Source organism: Haliaeetus albicilla, chromosome 3 (genome assembly GCF_947461875.1).
Source record: "Haliaeetus albicilla chromosome 3, bHalAlb1.1, whole genome shotgun sequence".
Lineage (NCBI taxonomy): Eukaryota > Metazoa > Chordata > Aves > Accipitriformes > Accipitridae > Haliaeetus > Haliaeetus albicilla.
This window is the reverse complement of record NC_091485.1, coordinates 75,734,556-75,751,722: the sequence shown is the minus strand read 5'-3', so window position 1 is coordinate 75,751,722 and position 17,167 is coordinate 75,734,556. Positions and strand designations below refer to the sequence as shown.

General features: G+C 48.6%; 1 protein-coding gene across 1 annotated transcript; it reads left to right on the top strand.

Moving 5' to 3' along the window:
- Window positions 1-10,954: 10,954 nt before the first annotated feature.
- Window positions 10,955-15,816, top strand: LOC104313462 (lymphocyte antigen 6E). The gene is made up of 3 exons (XM_009912415.2): window positions 10,955-11,055; window positions 13,632-13,751; window positions 14,329-15,816. Exons 1-3 carry the CDS (start codon window positions 11,004-11,006, stop codon window positions 14,535-14,537), a joined length of 381 nt encoding a protein of 126 aa, XP_009910717.1. The 5' UTR covers window positions 10,955-11,003; the 3' UTR covers window positions 14,538-15,816.
- The last annotated feature ends 1,351 nt before the right edge of the window (window positions 15,817-17,167 follow it).

Below are 17,167 nucleotides of genomic sequence, written 5' to 3'. Positions count from 1 at the left end.
CTTACAGCCTCGAACAGCCAAACCCACACGATAAATTTAGGCCTGCGCCAAGCTGTGCGTGTGGGCAAGGCTGGAGGAGCGCTGGGAGGAAGGCTGGAAGCAGGATGGAGCCGTCAAGCCTTGCAAAAAGGGAAGCAGCGGTGTCCTGGGCAGGGGTCCCCATGGGTGGTGATGGTAGATAAAGGCAGCCAAGCCTTCCTGCGGCCAGCAGCCACACCATCTGTCCAACGGCCACCCACACCACTGAGATGAATATCACGGCAGGCAGGAAAACACCAAACCATCTTTCTGAAGCACAGCCCCTGACGTGTTGCCTAATTCTCCGCAAGGCTCGGGGTGGGGGCGTGAGGTCTGTGTTTCATTTGTGGGGTGGCCAGCATCGTCGGGATACTGGTGAGACCTGCTGGGTCATGCAACCCCGGGAAAGGAGGGGGGAAGAGACCTGGCTGTCCCCAGCAGGTACCAGGGCGTGCTGCAGGATGGACAAACACCTCTCCCTGCTCATGACACCTCCCTGCTGGGGGCTTGGGTGGAAATGCTGCAGGAAATTCAGTTCTGGGGGAAATTCCAGCTCTTTGGGGAAGCTAGGAGTCTTTCAAACCAAAGCTAGAAGCTGAAATGACAGCATTTCCCAAGCATTGTTTGGGGTTAAGCCACGGGTTTTTTTTGTGGTACAAATCAAAAGAGGTTTTTTTAAATTTTTTTTTCTCCTTTTCTTTCTTGACTTTTGACTTCATAAAACATATTTGATTTCAAGCATTGCAAACTGAAATGGCCTTTGGGAACTTATGCTGTGGTCTTCATCAACTTATCTAAATGGTGGATGCCTCAGTCTGTGCCTGCCCCCCCAAGTTGCAGAGAGCTGGGCATTTCTGAGGTGACTCCCCCTTCCTAGGACAGACATCGAAGATGGCGCTTGAGGGGCTTAATGGAGACCCTCAACTCTTCTCAGAGGCCCAGGGCAAGTGATTGAGAAAGACCTACCATTGCCTAAATTAGTTGCTTTGAATCCCAGCCTCAGTGAGAAAAGGAAAAAAAAAAAAGGGATCGCAAAACTACCAAAAAACCCCGCCTACGAGAGGAAACTTGATGGAGCCTACGAGAGGAAACTTGATGGAAGTTGGCACATTTCCATAAAACTTCCATATCTGGTGAACTAATGAATATTCTGAATAATGGAGGGGGTAAGGGAACAACAAAAAAAACTTTCCTGGGAAAACCTGGACTGTTTCCAGCACAGAGGGCCAGGCTAAGCCCACGAGAGGGAGCTGGTGCCTCTGCGTGGCGCCGGACCGGCCACAAAATACTGTCTGCCCACAGAAAGCCTATGCTCCTGGAGCAATTTCCAGAGGGAAAACCAGCAGCGGTGTGAGGGATGAGATGGTTTGGCTGGAAGAAGCCCAGGGAAGGATGGCTGCAGGACCGCGCTGCCGATGCCAGCCGTGTTGAGCTCTTGCTTGCTGACGGCGGGTCCTGGCCAGCCTCCAGCGTCTGCTCGCTCCCACGCCGGGGACATGCCTTGGTTTGGCTGTGTGGGATAATTCTGGCACATCCAATATCGGCTCCTGGGTTGCCTGTGCTAGAAGAGAGAGCATTTGCATCCGAATCCCAAAGCTGGTACCAAGCCCTGCAAGGTTTTAATCCAGAGCCTGTGGCCGTGGGCTGCTTGGAAGTGGGATGTGACCTTCTGCGTCTCCCTCTCCTATGGCTGCGGTGCTCTGGGGAGTCCCCAAAATTGCTGGGCTGATGTTGGGCTGGGCCTGGGCAGCATGAAGGGAGCCTTGTTTTCTTGGCACCTGTGAGGTCCTGGGGAGTAAAGAGAGGATCAAATTGGATGGTGCTGCACCTTTCTGTCCCATTATGGCTGACTTTGTCTCCTCTTTCTGATTTTCCTACACATTCCCTCTTTGAAATGACTCCTTGAACATCTTCCCTCCCCTCCAATATTAGACTTCACTAACTCCATTCATTCCTCTCATAAATGGTAACAGCCAAAAACCAAGACTAGCACCTGCAACCCACGATGCAAGCAAATAATGGAAATTCCACCTTCTTCCTCCTCACCCACGGGTTTTAACCCTGTCTTCAACCCACTGCCTGATGCCTTCAGCAACTGTATGAAAGTAGAGAAGTCCACGAAGGTCTTTGGGAGAGGGTGGTCTAGGTGAGACTTCAAATCAAACTCTACTACCACTTCCCCATGTCTGACCTCAGGAGAGTCATCTGGTGCCTCTGATTCATGTAGTTAAGATGGAGATAACAATGCAGGGCTTCTTGCCCTGACCTGGAGGGTGCTTTGGATCTCAACACTCGCTATCTTGGCAATGTTTCACGGAGCTGGTCCAGGGATCTCCTTACACCAGGACCAAGAAGGGTCAGCCTGCCCACCCACTGCAGATGTCTGTGCACTCAGGGCTTTATCCTCCTGCAGCGCTGTGCTGCTATCACCGGTGTGAACGCTCATCCTCTCCATAATGTGATGCAGAAACCTGTCATGGCAAAGCTGGGGCTGCTCCCACGTCGCTCACTCCTCCAGAAATGCTGTTCTTTGACTCACTGTGGTGATGAGGAGCTTTTGTCAGGAGCTCTGTTAGGAGCTGGGCATGCAAACAGCGTAGAAAGACATCTCTCTCCCACTTCCCCGTCACACCAGCTTTCACAATGGATGGATGTAGACACAGAGGTGAAGGGAAGGGTGTGGGCATTGCTTGATGCATCGATTGCTTGGCCACTGCCTGATTTGTTGTCAGCAGGGTGACAGGTCTCATGATGGGCTGAGGCTGCTTAGTAGATCTGATGGGGTCCAGGACCCTTTGTGCAACTTCAAGTCTCCTGACGGTGCAAACAGAGGAGCTCCGGGGCCAGGACTTCGTCCCTGGAATGAGCCCAATGCCAGGATGAGATGCAGAGCCCCGTGTCCTCAGAAAGCCTCGAAGGGCAGCAGGAGGGCTACACATTGCTGCTGACGTGCTTCTGCCTTCAGCAGGCAGGCTGCCCTCCTCCCCAGCACTGGCACAGGAGAGGAGTGCTGAGCCCAGCACAACCCATGGTACAGCAGACAGGAGAGCAAGGAGGCAGCTTGGGGATGTGCCCTGCCCTGCAAAAGCTGGGAGACTGGCTTGTCAGCTCATCACCCAGCTCCCAGCTGGATGTCAGCAGTGGTGAGAAGGGACGGTGGTGTATTACCCCCTCCCCACAGCAAAAAAAAACCTCACCAGGCTGCTCCGTGTCTCTTTTCCCCATGCTTAGGGAGGTGCAAAGCTTTCCCTGGCCATGTGGATCTTGCTGCTGGGGTGAATGTATCTGGAATAGATGCCGTCCCCAAGGTTTGCTGCCTGCTGTGGGGCTGAAGGATCGGGAGGAAGCAGAGCTTGATGAATTTCTAGGTCTGACCACATTTCATTTCCCAAAATACCCACAGTCGCCAAGGCTTGGTGGCAGAAACCCGGTGCTTCCCCTAGATGCTGTCCTGCTTCCAAGGAAACCGGCATCTCCCAGGCGTTACTGAAACGGTCCTGCCTGCAGGACCTTTTATTTTCCCCCTTCCTTTTATTTGGAGCGAGAGGGAGCTGGGTTGGAGGCTGTCACAGCAGCGTCCCTGCAGATAATCTCACCTCCCACTCCAGACCCTCCCCGCTAAATGCTGCACTGCACGCGTTGGCAGGAGTGTGAAGAAGCAAGCGGGTGAAACCAAGCTCCTGAGACGAAATGCTACAGGGAGAGGTTCCATCCAGACAGGTAAGCAGCACAGGGCAGGGTCCATCCTCCAGCTGCGAGTCCACGTGGTATGCCATGTTTGTGGCACCCTTCCCCTCCCCAAAACAGGGTGGTCACATCCAAATGGCCCATTGGCCTTGGGCTGTCTCCTCGCCATAGTCTGGGAGGTGTTCCTTGGAATGGGTGAGTGTTGATAGCGGGCAAGTAGGCGAGCCCGTGCCCTGTCCTTGACGTATTTAGTGGTGTAGAAGTAAGTTCACACCTCTTTTTTGTTATCAGAGCACTTTGTGGGTCTGGCCAGCACCTCACCGCACTGGACAACTGGCATGAGAAACCCAAAAGAAGCAATGCCCGACTCCAGCACGTGCAAGGATTGCTTGCTCAGGATGGTGTTTTGCATCTTCCCCTTCCTGGCCACCCTTCCCCAAGGAAATTAGATGGGATCCGAGCGGGTGGGCAGGACTCGTCGCACCATCAGGACCAGGTGGCAGTGAGGGCACCAGAGATGTCACAGCTGGATTTTGGCTGTGGAAGTGACACTAGAGGCATTGCTTGGTGCTGTGGACGTATCAGAGGAAAGGAGAGGAGAGGAGAGGAGAGGAGAGGAGAGGAGAGGAGAGGAGAGGAGAGGAGAGGAGAGGGGAGAGGACTTACCCTGTATGTCTGCTGTGAAAGCCATGCCCAGGGAACAGGGGTAAGCTTTTGGCTGCAGAAGAGGTCTCCTGGTGCTAAGCCCTCCCCAGATTTGTTTCTGTTGGCACTTCTTTCATCCCATCGCCCTTTCAGCTTGAACGAAAGTGGGTTTTCCTCCACGCGGGGAGGCAGGAGAGAGCGGCTGTGAGCAAAATGAGGGCCTGATGCCAAGCACTGTGTTTACAGCCCAGAAATGGGAGGGCACATCCCCGGGCTTTGCTTTCAGAGGAAGGAAAGCTTCGTAGGCCTCTTTTTCCCATTGGAGATCCTGTTTTCTTCCCCCCCCCCCGCTCCTGCAGCAGTGGTTTGGTTGCAAAGCAAAACTGGTGGGAGCAGCAACCGCAGCTGCTGTGGGCTGAGGACCAAAAGCTACCGCTCTCCCACGCCTGTGACTTTGGGCACGCTGATCCTCACTCAGAGTTAATTTTGAGGTTCTGGAAGCCTTTGCTGAAAGATTGTAAAGTCCCTTCAAGACGTGGTTGTCTTTTTCCTGACATTTTAACAAGCTGGGAGTGGGTCAAAGCCTGGTACGCCGTGTGTGCAATCAAGGTGGGGCGAGTTGCTCCTACCATGACCTTTCCTTGGCAAGCAGGAAGGTGTCCGCAAACCCAGGGTGGCTTTTCCACCCTGGTATTCCTCCCTGATGATTGGTTCCCATGCCCCTCCCAGGCTGTCATCCGTGAGGTTTACAAGCCCTTGTTTGCGCTGAGTGGTTGGCAAGCCGGGCTCAGAGGGGCTGCTCTGATGGTGAATGGGATCGATCGCGGCACGTGAGTTGCTCTCACCATACCCCACGAGTGGTGAGGACGGGGTGAGAGAAGCCAAAGCCCAGATGCAGCGTGCAGGGATGCCCTTGAGGTGGACTGACGCCTTTCCCTCCTTCTGCCCTACCACCTGCGCAAACACACCCCAGCAAAACCATGCCCTGCTTTTCCGAAATAGTAATAACTAAAAAAACCAATCAACACATAGCCTTGAATTTTTGGCTAACCCTCCTGGGAAAATACCCTTTTGCTCGCCCAGTGAGGAATACAATTGCATTCCCAGATGTCATCCTGTTTGTTTCTCTGCCCTGCTGAACACACCCGTCAAGCCGGGATGGTTTCAGCCAGGATTTTTCCTTGATCTGCAGCTCCTCCGCCTGCCGTGGGCTCTCCTCCTCCAGGGACAGCCCTTCTCTCCTTGCCCTCCTCGGCCACAGTGGTGGAGGTTTCAGCATGGCTATTACCTAAGGTGTGACAAGTTTCTAGACGTAATGAGGGATGGCCCAAGCTCTTGTTCTCACCATGCAACTGGAGTTTTGATGCCATACCTGGCTGGATCAGCAGGAGCGGGTCAGGAGAGAAACTGGAGCATCCTGATCTTCCCACGTACATGCTGAGTTTTTCCACTCTCAGTTGTGACCCTTTTGTAAAAAATCAGACCCAGAGCCTCTAAAACAAATTAAGGGTAGAGAGGTTGTCTACGGAGCTGATCACAGCTTTTCCACAGACACAGAAACGTACTTTTCTTATTTTACTCTCAGCTTTCACCTAACCTTGGAAATTTCAGCTATTGGGTTTCAGTTCAGAGGATCACTTCCAGGGCTGAAGTACCCATCATGCAAAAGATGAGTCAAGAACCTAAAGCAAATTAAAAAAAAAAAAAAGAGCTATTTTGGAAACCATGACTGTTTCCTTGCCTTCCGGGGCAAGGCGTGTGTGCTACCCTATATAATGTGTAGACATGGAAAATTTTATTTCTTACAGAAGTAAAATGGATGACTAGACTAAGGCTTTCTTGGTGTCCCTGTGGATGGCTGTGGAGGCTCTCACAAGGCCAGCTGCTACCACAGCTGTGTTGTAGATGAGTTTCTCCCACATATCACTGGCCTGGCAGGTTCAAATGACTGCTCTACACCACCACGTAACTCCAGGATCATAAAGTTTAATTTAAAAAAAAAACCACAAAACAAACACAAAAACCCCACAATGATCAGAAAGACAGTTGTGAAGACAAACATGACAGCTGTTACCTACTTTTCTTCTTGGAGAGGCTGGCCAAAATCTTCCATGGCAAAGCTTTTGATCGGCCTTTTGTAAGCGTTCGTATTGGCATGATTCAGATGCCTATCACAGCCCAAGATTTCCAAAGAAAGATCAGAGCCTCGTTTGTCAGGACCAGTGTGAACATGCAGCAGAGGGGATGGTCCCATTTTAGTGCCTGCACGTTGACTGCTTGTGTTATGAAAGAGGATCAGGAGGGTTGGACCTTGGGCAAGGGAAATTCTCACTTCCCAGTGAAAAAGCAATGACAGATGTGGGAATTATCAGCTAAGCTGTGTTACAAGTACAAACTTAAATAAACCTGTGAGGATCATTTCTCCCCAAACACAGTTGTGGCCAGTGGCGTCCTCCTTGGCAAGGACTGGCATTAACTCTTTTGGGGGAATCCCAAGTGGGTAATGGGTTTTTCTCTCTCAACCATCCTTCTTCACTGCCCTTTTTCCTTCAGACCCTGTAGGTCTCCAATACCCCCACTTCTGGCTGCAGAGATGCCACCACAGAATAATAAACCTTGGCCCTGGATCCAAAAAGGATGATTCACATCCATAAGTCTCTTTCCTCTACAAACAGGGTGGTTACAGCCAAAGGAGCAGCCCTATGTCAGGGCACTATTTGAGACAATGCTGGTTGGGGTGTGCCCAAGCCATGGCGATGGTCTAGTGGCATTGATGGCGTTGGGGCTGGGCTTGTGCCCTGTTTGGTGAGCTAGTCTGGATCTGACCCTTCAGTCAGGGCATTAGCAGGGATGTGAATCACGGTGGTTGACTCCATGCATGATGGTGATGTTTGATATCTCCCCATGAGCCTCCAACCTGATGGGACTGAATTATCTCTTAGGACCTTGGAGGTTAAGCGAATGTGACAAAATGGCTTTGGTTCCCTGGTGGCTGGTAGTTGTGGCCCCAAAGGACTCAGGTTCCTCACCCACTGTGACCGATAGCAAGGCTCCTGGTGACTGTCACAGCTGTGATGCTGAGATGGAAGTCTACCTTGATCACCTTGTATTTCAGCCAGACACAATGAATCTGGGCTACCCCTGTCCTTCCTAGCTAGAGGTTTGGTAGCTTCTGTCATCTGCCACGGGGGCTGACCTGAGGAGCTCTGCCCTGTTGTTTGGAGCCTACCAGGTCAGCTACAGACCCAGATGTGCTTTGGGAAAGGGAAGAATAGAGCACGCTGCCCGTAACAGTCAGGCCTTAAGTGGAAAAGGCAAAATATCACAAGTAGGTCTCCCTTTCTTCCTGGGGTTTCTGGATGCCATGATCTCCCCCCTTCTGATCCTTCACCTAACCTTGTTGCCATTGCATGGCCAGATGAAGCAACCCAGCCTTCCCTGACCTGTCAGGGAAGGAGGAGAGGACACAACCAGCTCAGACTGATGCTATCCAGGGCTGGGCTGGACCGCTTGCCCTGCATGCACCATCTGCACCACTCAGGGATACTGGGAGCACTACCCATGGCTGCCACCTTCTCACCTTGTCCCATGGCCTCTCCTTTCCCTGTTGAGGCTGCAGTTTACAACTCTGAGCTGAAATGGAGACTTTCCTCCCCGCACCATGGAGGAGAGCTGCAATTGGAGCCACCCTCCAGAAAGAAAAAGGGAGAAAGTGGGGAGAGTTGATATTAAAATGTCCCCGGACCTGGCAGTTTGCTCCACCACGGGTTGAAAACACGCATTGTCTGGCTCCAATTACACAAAATGGACAGGCCTTGCACAACGCGCTCCCAAGGTCTGGCACAAACACACGCTATGGCTGCCAAGTTCAAAGTGGGTTAAGGTTTCTTCCTTAGAACTCTCAGGCTCTGTTAACTGTTTAATACCCTTCGTGGCACCCATGGGGTTAACACCCACCTAGCCCAGTTTCTGCAGCAAGATTCACCCTGCTCCCCTCCCCTTTCTTTTTTTTATGTCCCTGGGAAAATAATTTTAACACCTCCATGCTGTGTTCTCCTGACACCATCTGCACTTCCCACTACCCCAGTTGTCTTTGCCCTGGCTTTTCTTCCAGTTCTCTTCGCCCCTTGCTGGAAAAAACAGGGTTGCTCTCTGTTTCAAAGGACACCCGTCCCCCACCCCACCGCCGTGGTGCTGGTTGGAGCCCAGAGCCCTTGCAGTGGCCCTGGGCGTGATTGCAATATCAACAGCACACAAGAATAGTGTGTTTTTGGGACCTGGCCAGACCCCAGTCTGGGTCCCAAAGCTTTTGCAGGCTTCTCCTTCGGGGACACAGGGATAGGGGTCAGGTGATGCCCTGGTTGCTTTCCCCATCCAGGCCCTGCAGGAGACCCTGGAGTTTGACTCCAGTGGCTGGTTAAACTGGGATTTGGGGAGCTGTAGAAAATGCTTCTCAGACCCTGAAAGGCTGTGGTTAATACCTGAAGAGTGTCTGCACATAACAACACGTACATTTTGCACAGCGCTAAGTAATGCCACCATAGCAGAAATGGTGAAGCGTCGATACTTCCCATTCCATCTTATTTCTTACCCTCACTTTGCCTGTCTTTAATTATTTCCCCCCAAGCTTTGTGTGTTTGCTTTGATTTATTTTGCTTTGCACCAATATTTCTCAGCTCCCTCCTTCTCTCTTTCCAGTTCTGGGTGAAATATTAATCCTGTTTATCACTATTAACCTTCCCTCTCTTTAATCTATTTAAATGCTTTCTCACATTTCCACTTCCTACAGCCCATTTCTCACTTGCAGATTTTCTGTTCAGCTGCACTTTGCTTTAACAGTGTCATTTATTTACTGTTCATTTATTTGTTTTAATTTTAAAGCCTTTCTTCTTTCTTATTGTGGACTGTGTTCATGCATTGCTCCCTTCTTCCTGCTAAGGAGCTGCATTTTTCTGCTCTGTTGGCTCCAAGAAGAGCTGAATTCAGTGCAGTAATTCAGTTTCATTTCTGGATTTCTGATGTGGATGGGAGGGAAGGAAGTTTTGTTTTCCATTTCTCCAGCTGGATGAGAGAATCCTGGCTATTATAGGTAAAACAAACATGTAGACTAATACCTACTAGACTAATACCTACTATTTCCCCCCCCCCCATGCTCTAGCAGATCATGTTTCCTGCCTGATGTCGTTCATGCACGTATTTATAAGAAGTCTTGTTTGGAGAGTGTGGCTTTTTCAAAGATTACTTCCAAAGTATAATTGCTACATTAGGTGTCACGTGGGTCTTTCACATCCTTGCTAGAAGTGGAGACAATTAAAGATTCATGGTCAAGGTCAGGGTAAATCCAGAGAACAGAGTGGAAGACTTTGAAAACTGGGTGCTCATCCCCTCCACCCTGCTCTGGGCACAGGCAGAGACAGAAATTGTTGGGGGCTGAAGCTGCTGTAGAAAAGGAAGAACTGGGCAAAGGAAGAATGATTGGAAGCAAAAGACTCATCACAGGGGTTGGGCATGGGGCCATCTGCCCAGGATCTTGCAGACAGGTGATCAGAGGAAGAGCCTATGAACCAACTCCTTGGGGAGTAATTTGGGGAAAACAAAGAGCAACTGGATGTTCTGTATTCTGTTTCCACATCATTTGTGACCTTACAAACCTTGACTCTGAGCTCCCCTTGATCATGTCTCTCTCTAAAGATGAAGGGTCCTGGTCTGCTGAGATGTCTTCTTGACCAGGACTTGTTTTATTTCTCAGTCATTTTTGCTCCCATTCGTCGTTTAACTCCTGCAGCTGTTTCCATGCACTTTGTGCCTCTGCTGCATCCTGAGTCATTTGGCAAGAGGTGATGAAGTGGTTGTGGGAGCAGAAGGAGGGAGCCCAGATAGACTGGCAAGGTCATGAGGGACTGGAAAAACCTGACAGAGTCCAGAGTTGGTCTATAGGTAGCAACAAACATCATCTCTTGGAAACCCTGGATGCTTCTGGAGGACAGAGAAGCAGAGCAAAACAAAAGCATTGGACCCCATCCCTGCCTGGACCATGGGAGCCTCTGAGTTACAGTCTTCAGGCACAAATAGTGCCATTGCAGGAATGATACCAGCTGGGTTTCTGCTTAAAGCACTTTCCTTAGTACGAGTGAGATAATGCTGAATGACCACGGACAATCCAGCGAAAATCTTTTTTGCCTCCTCTCCCACTTCCCACAGATGTGAAGCTCTCATATCCATGGCAGAGAGAAAGGATGGAGGATGCCAGGTGACACCTACTATCTTGCAAGCGATGAGCCACCCCAGCCTGGCGCGGCTGCCTCTGCTTTGCTCCAGGTTTCGTGGTTCAGCCCAACGGAGTAAGAAGGGACTCCCATGTTTGAATCAGATAAATTGTTCCCCAAATTAGCAATGCAGACATGGTCAGCAGGAGTAGGCCTTGGAAAAAAAGATTGGATCTGAATGATATGTAAAAAAAAAATTGCTACCTGGAGCCTTGTAATAGGTTCCTACGCACAAACACACCCATCACTGATCACATCTTATGTGCTGTCACTCCCCAAACCTCAAATTACTGTAATCAAAGGAAGTCAAAGTAAACGCGGTCCCAGTATAAAACCTTACCGTAGTGCACCATCCCACATTGTTCAGGCTCTGAGGGTACAACAACCATGAAGGCTTTTCTGATTGCCCTGCTGGCGGTAGTCCTGTGTGCCGAGCAAGGTAAGGAGCTTTGGAGGCTGAAAGCGCCAGATGGAGAGGATGAAAATACCAGCAGGGAAATTAGAGATAACTCAGGGACAAGACAGTTTGGTAGATTTTATTGCAATTGGTGAAGTCTTGGTAGTGCAGTTTTTCTTTGGCATCAGCTGCGTCAAGCAATATTTAGTGTGGTTGAGTCTTAGCTTCTGGGTGAGTTCTGCTGAGGTACCCATAACCCAAAGAAAACGAGCTCACCGCTCTGGTTTCTCACACTCTCAAGTATCAAGCTTCGACCACTCACATCTGAAGATAGGCATGTGAACTGAAAAATGCTAACAAGAATCAAGCTGGGCTCAAAATTTTGTCTTTGATTTTATTTTTGTTCCTGAATGAAAATTGAAGAGTTGTTGATAAAGGTAATATAGCTGGTATTGACACCGCATCCTCTGCCAGCGTTTCACTTTATTTCCCACAATAACATTACAATTAAGAAACTAGGTTGCTAGCAGATATTTGAAAGCCTAAGAGCTCTTTGCTTATAGGTTTGAAGAGCTTTTTTAAGTAAGTGTCTGGGAGTGAGGATGTTTGTAATGGGATCCACAATGCTCTGTGCTCATCCTCTTTCAAAAGGAAGTGCAGCTCTAACTAGATAATTGTGTAGAAATACCTCGTTGAGAAACATTGGCTCTGTGCATGTATTTGCTATCCCGAGGAGCACTGCAAGGCTTTTTGCACCGTTAAGGCGATTTCTGGCTGCATTCACAAAACTAGAGCTAATGGAGGGTGGAGGCCAGACGCAGGCAAGGCTTTATAACAGCTGTAATGGTTTAAGCTGTTATTGTTTCCTGACTGAGAGGGATTTTCCTTGCAACAGTCAGTGAATACGAGTGCATTTCAGTTGCTTTCACTCACACGCTGGGGTCTCGGCTCCATCTGCAGCAGGAAGTGGCTTGAACAACTTTGTGAGATTTGGCAGAAAAGCAGATCAGAGAGTGCTACGGGGTCTGTAAAATGCAATAACGCTTGCTGGGCAGCGCGTCTGGGATTGCTCTGGCATGGTCTGCAAAGGGACATTAGCCCACAGCTCGAGTTGGGGGACCTCCAGAGGAGAGGTGAGAGGCTTAATTTACCCAAGTGATGGAGAACCGGTGAGTGCTGAATAGTCACTTAAAGAGAAGTTAAAACCAGGATGCAGGAAGGATGATTTTATTTGTTGTTATGGAGAACCCCTGCTCTCACAGCACCTGGCACTAAAAAAGAGCATCTGGGTAGGTTTCAGAGCAAGACCGTCAGTCATGCTGAGGCAACCAGAGCTGGCTCCACAGCCTTACCCAAGGCATCTGAGCTCCCCACATCACAGAGGGGAGCCTTTTCTTCTCCTATCTGGGGTAGTTAGGCCCTAAAATGGCTTTTAATTCTCTTTTTAAACTGCTTCTGGAATTGTCTAACCAAGCCTCATGGGCCAGGTTCAGCTTCAGAGATGAATTTGAAACAACAGCAGCTGGGCTTTGGAGAGTCCCTGGGAGGAGTTTCTTTGTTAAAACCAGGTTCAAATTCAATTGAAGGGGGCTATTCTGTGCAGAAATACGAGCCTTCCTGGGCTGAGAAAGCCGGGAGGAACTGAAACAGGGAAATTTCAGCCTAACGGAGGACCCTCCCTGGTTTGCAACTTGGTCACCTTCACCCAAGAGCTCTTCACCACTGGTGACGATGGAACAGGCTGTCCTGAGAGCAGCTTAACTGCCTCTGTCACCCCTGCTCAGACATGAGGAGCATTTAATGGGACTCTGAACAGGAGGGAAACAGTTTCCACCAGTTGTGAATCGACCTCCAGGGAATGAGTTGACACGTGCTGGTGTTTCTAGTATGGCCAGATGGCCAGCCTGGAATTTTACTCAATTTACTTCAGTTTTGTCAGAACTACCAGTTTTGTCAGAAATACATATCCTACCTCATTCAGGCTTTGTAATAGAGCTGGCTCAGCCCTGCTAATAATATCACTGAGAACATGTTGTTCCAGGCCCCGGTAGAAATAATCTTTCTATTGTCCAGAGCAACCTCTCCCAGGGAACTCCCTTTAATGGGGCTCTGTGCTCAGTAATTTAGCTCACAGGGGTGTCATAGGCTTTAATTAATTCAGGTCTGTACAGTGTTTTGCAGATGCAATCTGAAAATACTAAAACTAAGCTCTTACCTGAGAACAGTGCCAGTTCATCCTCTGCTTGCCAGAGCTATATCAGACCCCGCTGGGCAGGGCGTGAGCTCTTTTTTTGCAGGTTGGCTGTCAAGCGGGCCAATGCGGACCTTGGGGAGAAAGAAAGGTCACCTGAGAGTGCTGCTCAGGTTGAAAAAAAAATGTGTTTTCAGGTTTAATCACCAAAAATCTGAAGTAAAGAAAGAAAACTTGGTTTGTTCTGTTTGTTTGCTTTTGCAGCTTCATTAATCAAAATGAAATCCTAATTTCACTTGTCATGAAAACTTGTTTGTAACATACTTGTCACCTTGTATTTTCCAAGAGCGGACATGGCTTTTGACACTTTCTTCCCAGGAGGGCATTGCTGGAAACTACTAATATGTGTCATGTGCGCTCTTTTCAGCTTCCTCGCTGTTTTGCTACACATGCGACAATGAACACTCCAACTGGAACTGTCTTAAAACCTATAAGTGTGAAGACCATGAGAAATACTGTCTAACCACATACAGCTCTGCTGGGTTTGGTGAGTACCAGCAACATGTCAAGGCTTTTTTTTTTTTTCCTCCAGAGACACTGATGAGCAAGAGTTTTTTTAGGGCAGTAGTTGGTCTTGTCGGAAAGAACTGAGGTCTAAGGATCACAACACATAACGTGTGTGAATCCCTCAGTGGTGCTCTGTGATCCACCACCTGGGGTATGTTCCTCACCACTTTGTGGGAGGGCTGGCTGGAGCACACAGATTTTCATGAGCAGACCCTGTTGCTTCATCTGAGAGCTCATACACACACACTTCCTGATGGAAGGCGGAAAGGGGTTGGATGTAAGTAATGTGGTTTTAGAAACCGAAAATGCATTGGCAGTGGTTTTTTGCTGTCCTACATGAAACATGGTGTGGGTTTCTACCAAGGACTTTCTAGTGTCATGCATTTGATACAGATCATGTGGACCCTCACCCAGCACTCATCAAATCCACTGATGGCTGTTATCGCTGCATTGCAAATTAAGCATAGTGCAATATACCTCCTCCTACCGTCCTCTGGTCAGCTCTTGCAGGAGAATCTTAAATCACAGCTCTCCTTTCTTGTCTATTCTCCATCCAGGCAAGGACATAGGACACCGCATCACCAAGAAATGTTCCGTAGACTGTCCTGAGACGAACGTGGACTTTGGTATGGCGGCTTATTCCACCAAATGCTGTAGCACCTCCCTGTGCAACTTCAGTGGTGCCAACAGCATAAAAATCAGCTACGCTGTGATGTTCCTGGGAATTGTGGCCAGTTTGATCTGTGTCATCAGGGCAGGATTGTGATGAGGGGTGGGAGAAGATGTGACAACCCAAGAACCTACAAGGTATTCCCCAGCTGAGAAACCAACACCCTCTGTCAAGTGTCTCCAACAGTGTCTATGCTACCCCGATTTTTTCCAAGACACTGTTTCAGACCCCATCCACAAAATGGCACGGCAGTGTAGCTCCTATCTTTTCCCCTGTATCATTTGTTGTTTTGTACTGATTTTCCCTGGGAAAGCTCTTTTGATAGCATGTGTGTGACAATTGTCAGACAAAATAAAGATTTATGTTATTCTAGAGTGTGTTTGCTATATCCACACTAAGATCAGCCTGAGAAAACAGCTCTGCCAGAAAGGGCTGTAGTCTGAATCTCTACTTCACATTGAATTCCTCCTCTTTTTAGCACCTGAGAATCTTCTGCTGGCTGCCTTTCCCAATTGACTCAGTTGCATCCTGCAGCTCAAGACAGACACTCCACAGAGCCAGATGTTCTGCCTGATCACTCAGTCCTAACGAATGAAGGTGTCAATCTGGAAAGGCCAAAGATGTTTGTGTTGTTCTCATTGCAAGCAACAGCAAGAATTGTCTTGTAACTGCTAATGCACATGACTGGGGGTTTGCCAGGTATTTGTGGTGCCCCTGGCTGTGCTGCAAAGTTCTCATGTGATCTCTGCAGGGTGGATGGTTTCAGCTTTTAAAATAGGTAAAGGGCCCACACCAAGATGCTGGAGATGTCCAAGATGAGGATGGTACTGCTGGAATCTGTCCTGATGGAAAGGGGACCTCCATGCCTGCTTGGAGAAGGTGCTGCTGTCTGAGCGATGGCTCATGACAAAATGGGCAGAAAGAGCCTGGCAAAGGCAACGGGTGTCTGATCCTTCCCTTTCCTCTGTCGCTGCTCCATTTCCACGTTTGAGGATGGAGGAGATGGGGTGGAGATCTCCTTCAGCTCTCGGAGGAGCAGAACTATAGCTAAGATGGGCAAAAATACATGCACTTTTGGAGGTGGAGGGTGCGTAAGTCCCAGCTGAGCAATTTATAAGTGCAGTGCTGCATTTCAGGAGGGCTTGTATAAAAGCAGTACCTAGAAAAAAGCCCTGACATTTGCAGCCCAAATGAATTTGAGGGGAGTGCTGCTCCACCAGGGCTCAAGAAAGGCTGCAAAGTGCACGTGTTTCTGTACAACGGGGAGAAACTGCAGCGCTGGCTGAAGGCTGTGAAGATGGGATTAGGTTTAGTCATCCTATAAAAATGTAATTTCTGAGCAAGGAGGGTGTTCTGGCATTTATTTAAATATGAGATGGGCTAACTGAAGAATGGTAGTGTTGTAGCATTTGGTTTTTTGCACTTCTTTTTAACCACTTTTCCCATCGCTTTTCCTATATGTTAATCACAATAATTTCTGAAATGATTCTCAAAGCTTTTGGCCAACTTGAAAATCCACAATTAGTGAAAACATCTGAGTTTCACAGTTCGTTTTAAATTTCAGCTTTTGTTTCATGACAACTACGCATTTTCACCAAGATAAAGGAATCCTTTGCCCTTCTCACATGACTATTTCAACCAGGTTTAGAACAAGATGAGCAAAGCACTCTCCCTTCTCCACTCAGCAACTGTGTCAAGGGAAATAAGTCTTTCCACCCCATCCTCCACCCCTGTTACTCTTTTCAAAATCTTCTTGAAGTTTATAGCTTCCAAATACTTGTAAACTGTGATATTACCTTCTCCATTGCCTTGGTCCCCCTGGTGTCCTAATCATCTGTGTCTTTTCTACCCCCATGGGTTCTTTTCAATCTATCTCACCTGGCACTGGTGAAGGATGAAGATAACATTAATATCAGGGGGACATATGGGACCAGTTGGAAGAGTGCAGGACCATCTAATGGAAAATCTCGACTGTCAGCAATCCTGTAATAACTCCTTTAAGAAATACAGCCTTGCCATCTCAAAATCTCGGCAGCTTGCAGGAGACAAGAGATATTTTAGTTTTTGCTTGGATGAGACTACAAGGGAGGGGGGAAAAAAAAAAGTGCCTGGCTGAGCTGCTATTTCTGTACCTGTTAATGGATGCTGTTGGCTGAAATAAATCTGAATGTGGGCTGTCTCTGCAGCGCAACGTACAGGCTGTAGAATGACATCGCCTTGTGACTAGAGCCCCCCTTTCTGCTATTACCTCAAATAGTCAGCCATAAAAGTTGATTTACCAATAAAGACTCATGAAATATCTTCTGAACTGGGGAAAATAAAATATTTCACAAAGAACAGAGGGTTGCACTGCCTGGCATGGAGGGTGCCAGCTTCTGTTTTCCTCCTGCCTGGTGTCTTACAAAGGCATTGGTCTTACGAAGCCAAACAACACCCCTCCTTTGAGCTTTCTTGGTTAATTGCCACCTCTGCTCCCACTGAGTTTCATGCTCTACCTATTGAGAAAGCAGAAATTTCCTCACCTTAGTCATGCAGGTCTCCATATGAACAATATTTATATGTCCAATTTAGAGGTGTTGGAAAGACTTACATCACCTCAAGAACTAGGCATGCCTTTTTGGTGAGATAATGACTGTAGGTGGGTCATATTGGAAGCCCAAATATTTAATGGGAGATGGAAATCTGAGCAACTTTGAGACGAAGAAAAAAGGGAAATAAAACAGATG

What these genes read in the sequence shown, in the direction of transcription:
- LOC104313462 (XM_009912415.2), top strand. Translation starts at nt 11,004, where the DNA reads ATGAAGGCTTTTCTGATTGCCCTGCTGGCGGTAGTCCTGTGTGCCGAG. An exon ending in AGTCCTGTGTGCCGAGCAAG is followed by an intron (nt 11,056 to 13,631) that starts GTAAGGAGCTTT and finishes CGCTCTTTTCAG; the next exon opens with CTTCCTCGCTGTTTTGCTAC. An exon ending in ATACAGCTCTGCTGGGTTTG is followed by an intron (nt 13,752 to 14,328) that starts GTGAGTACCAGC and finishes TTCTCCATCCAG; the next exon opens with GCAAGGACATAGGACACCGC.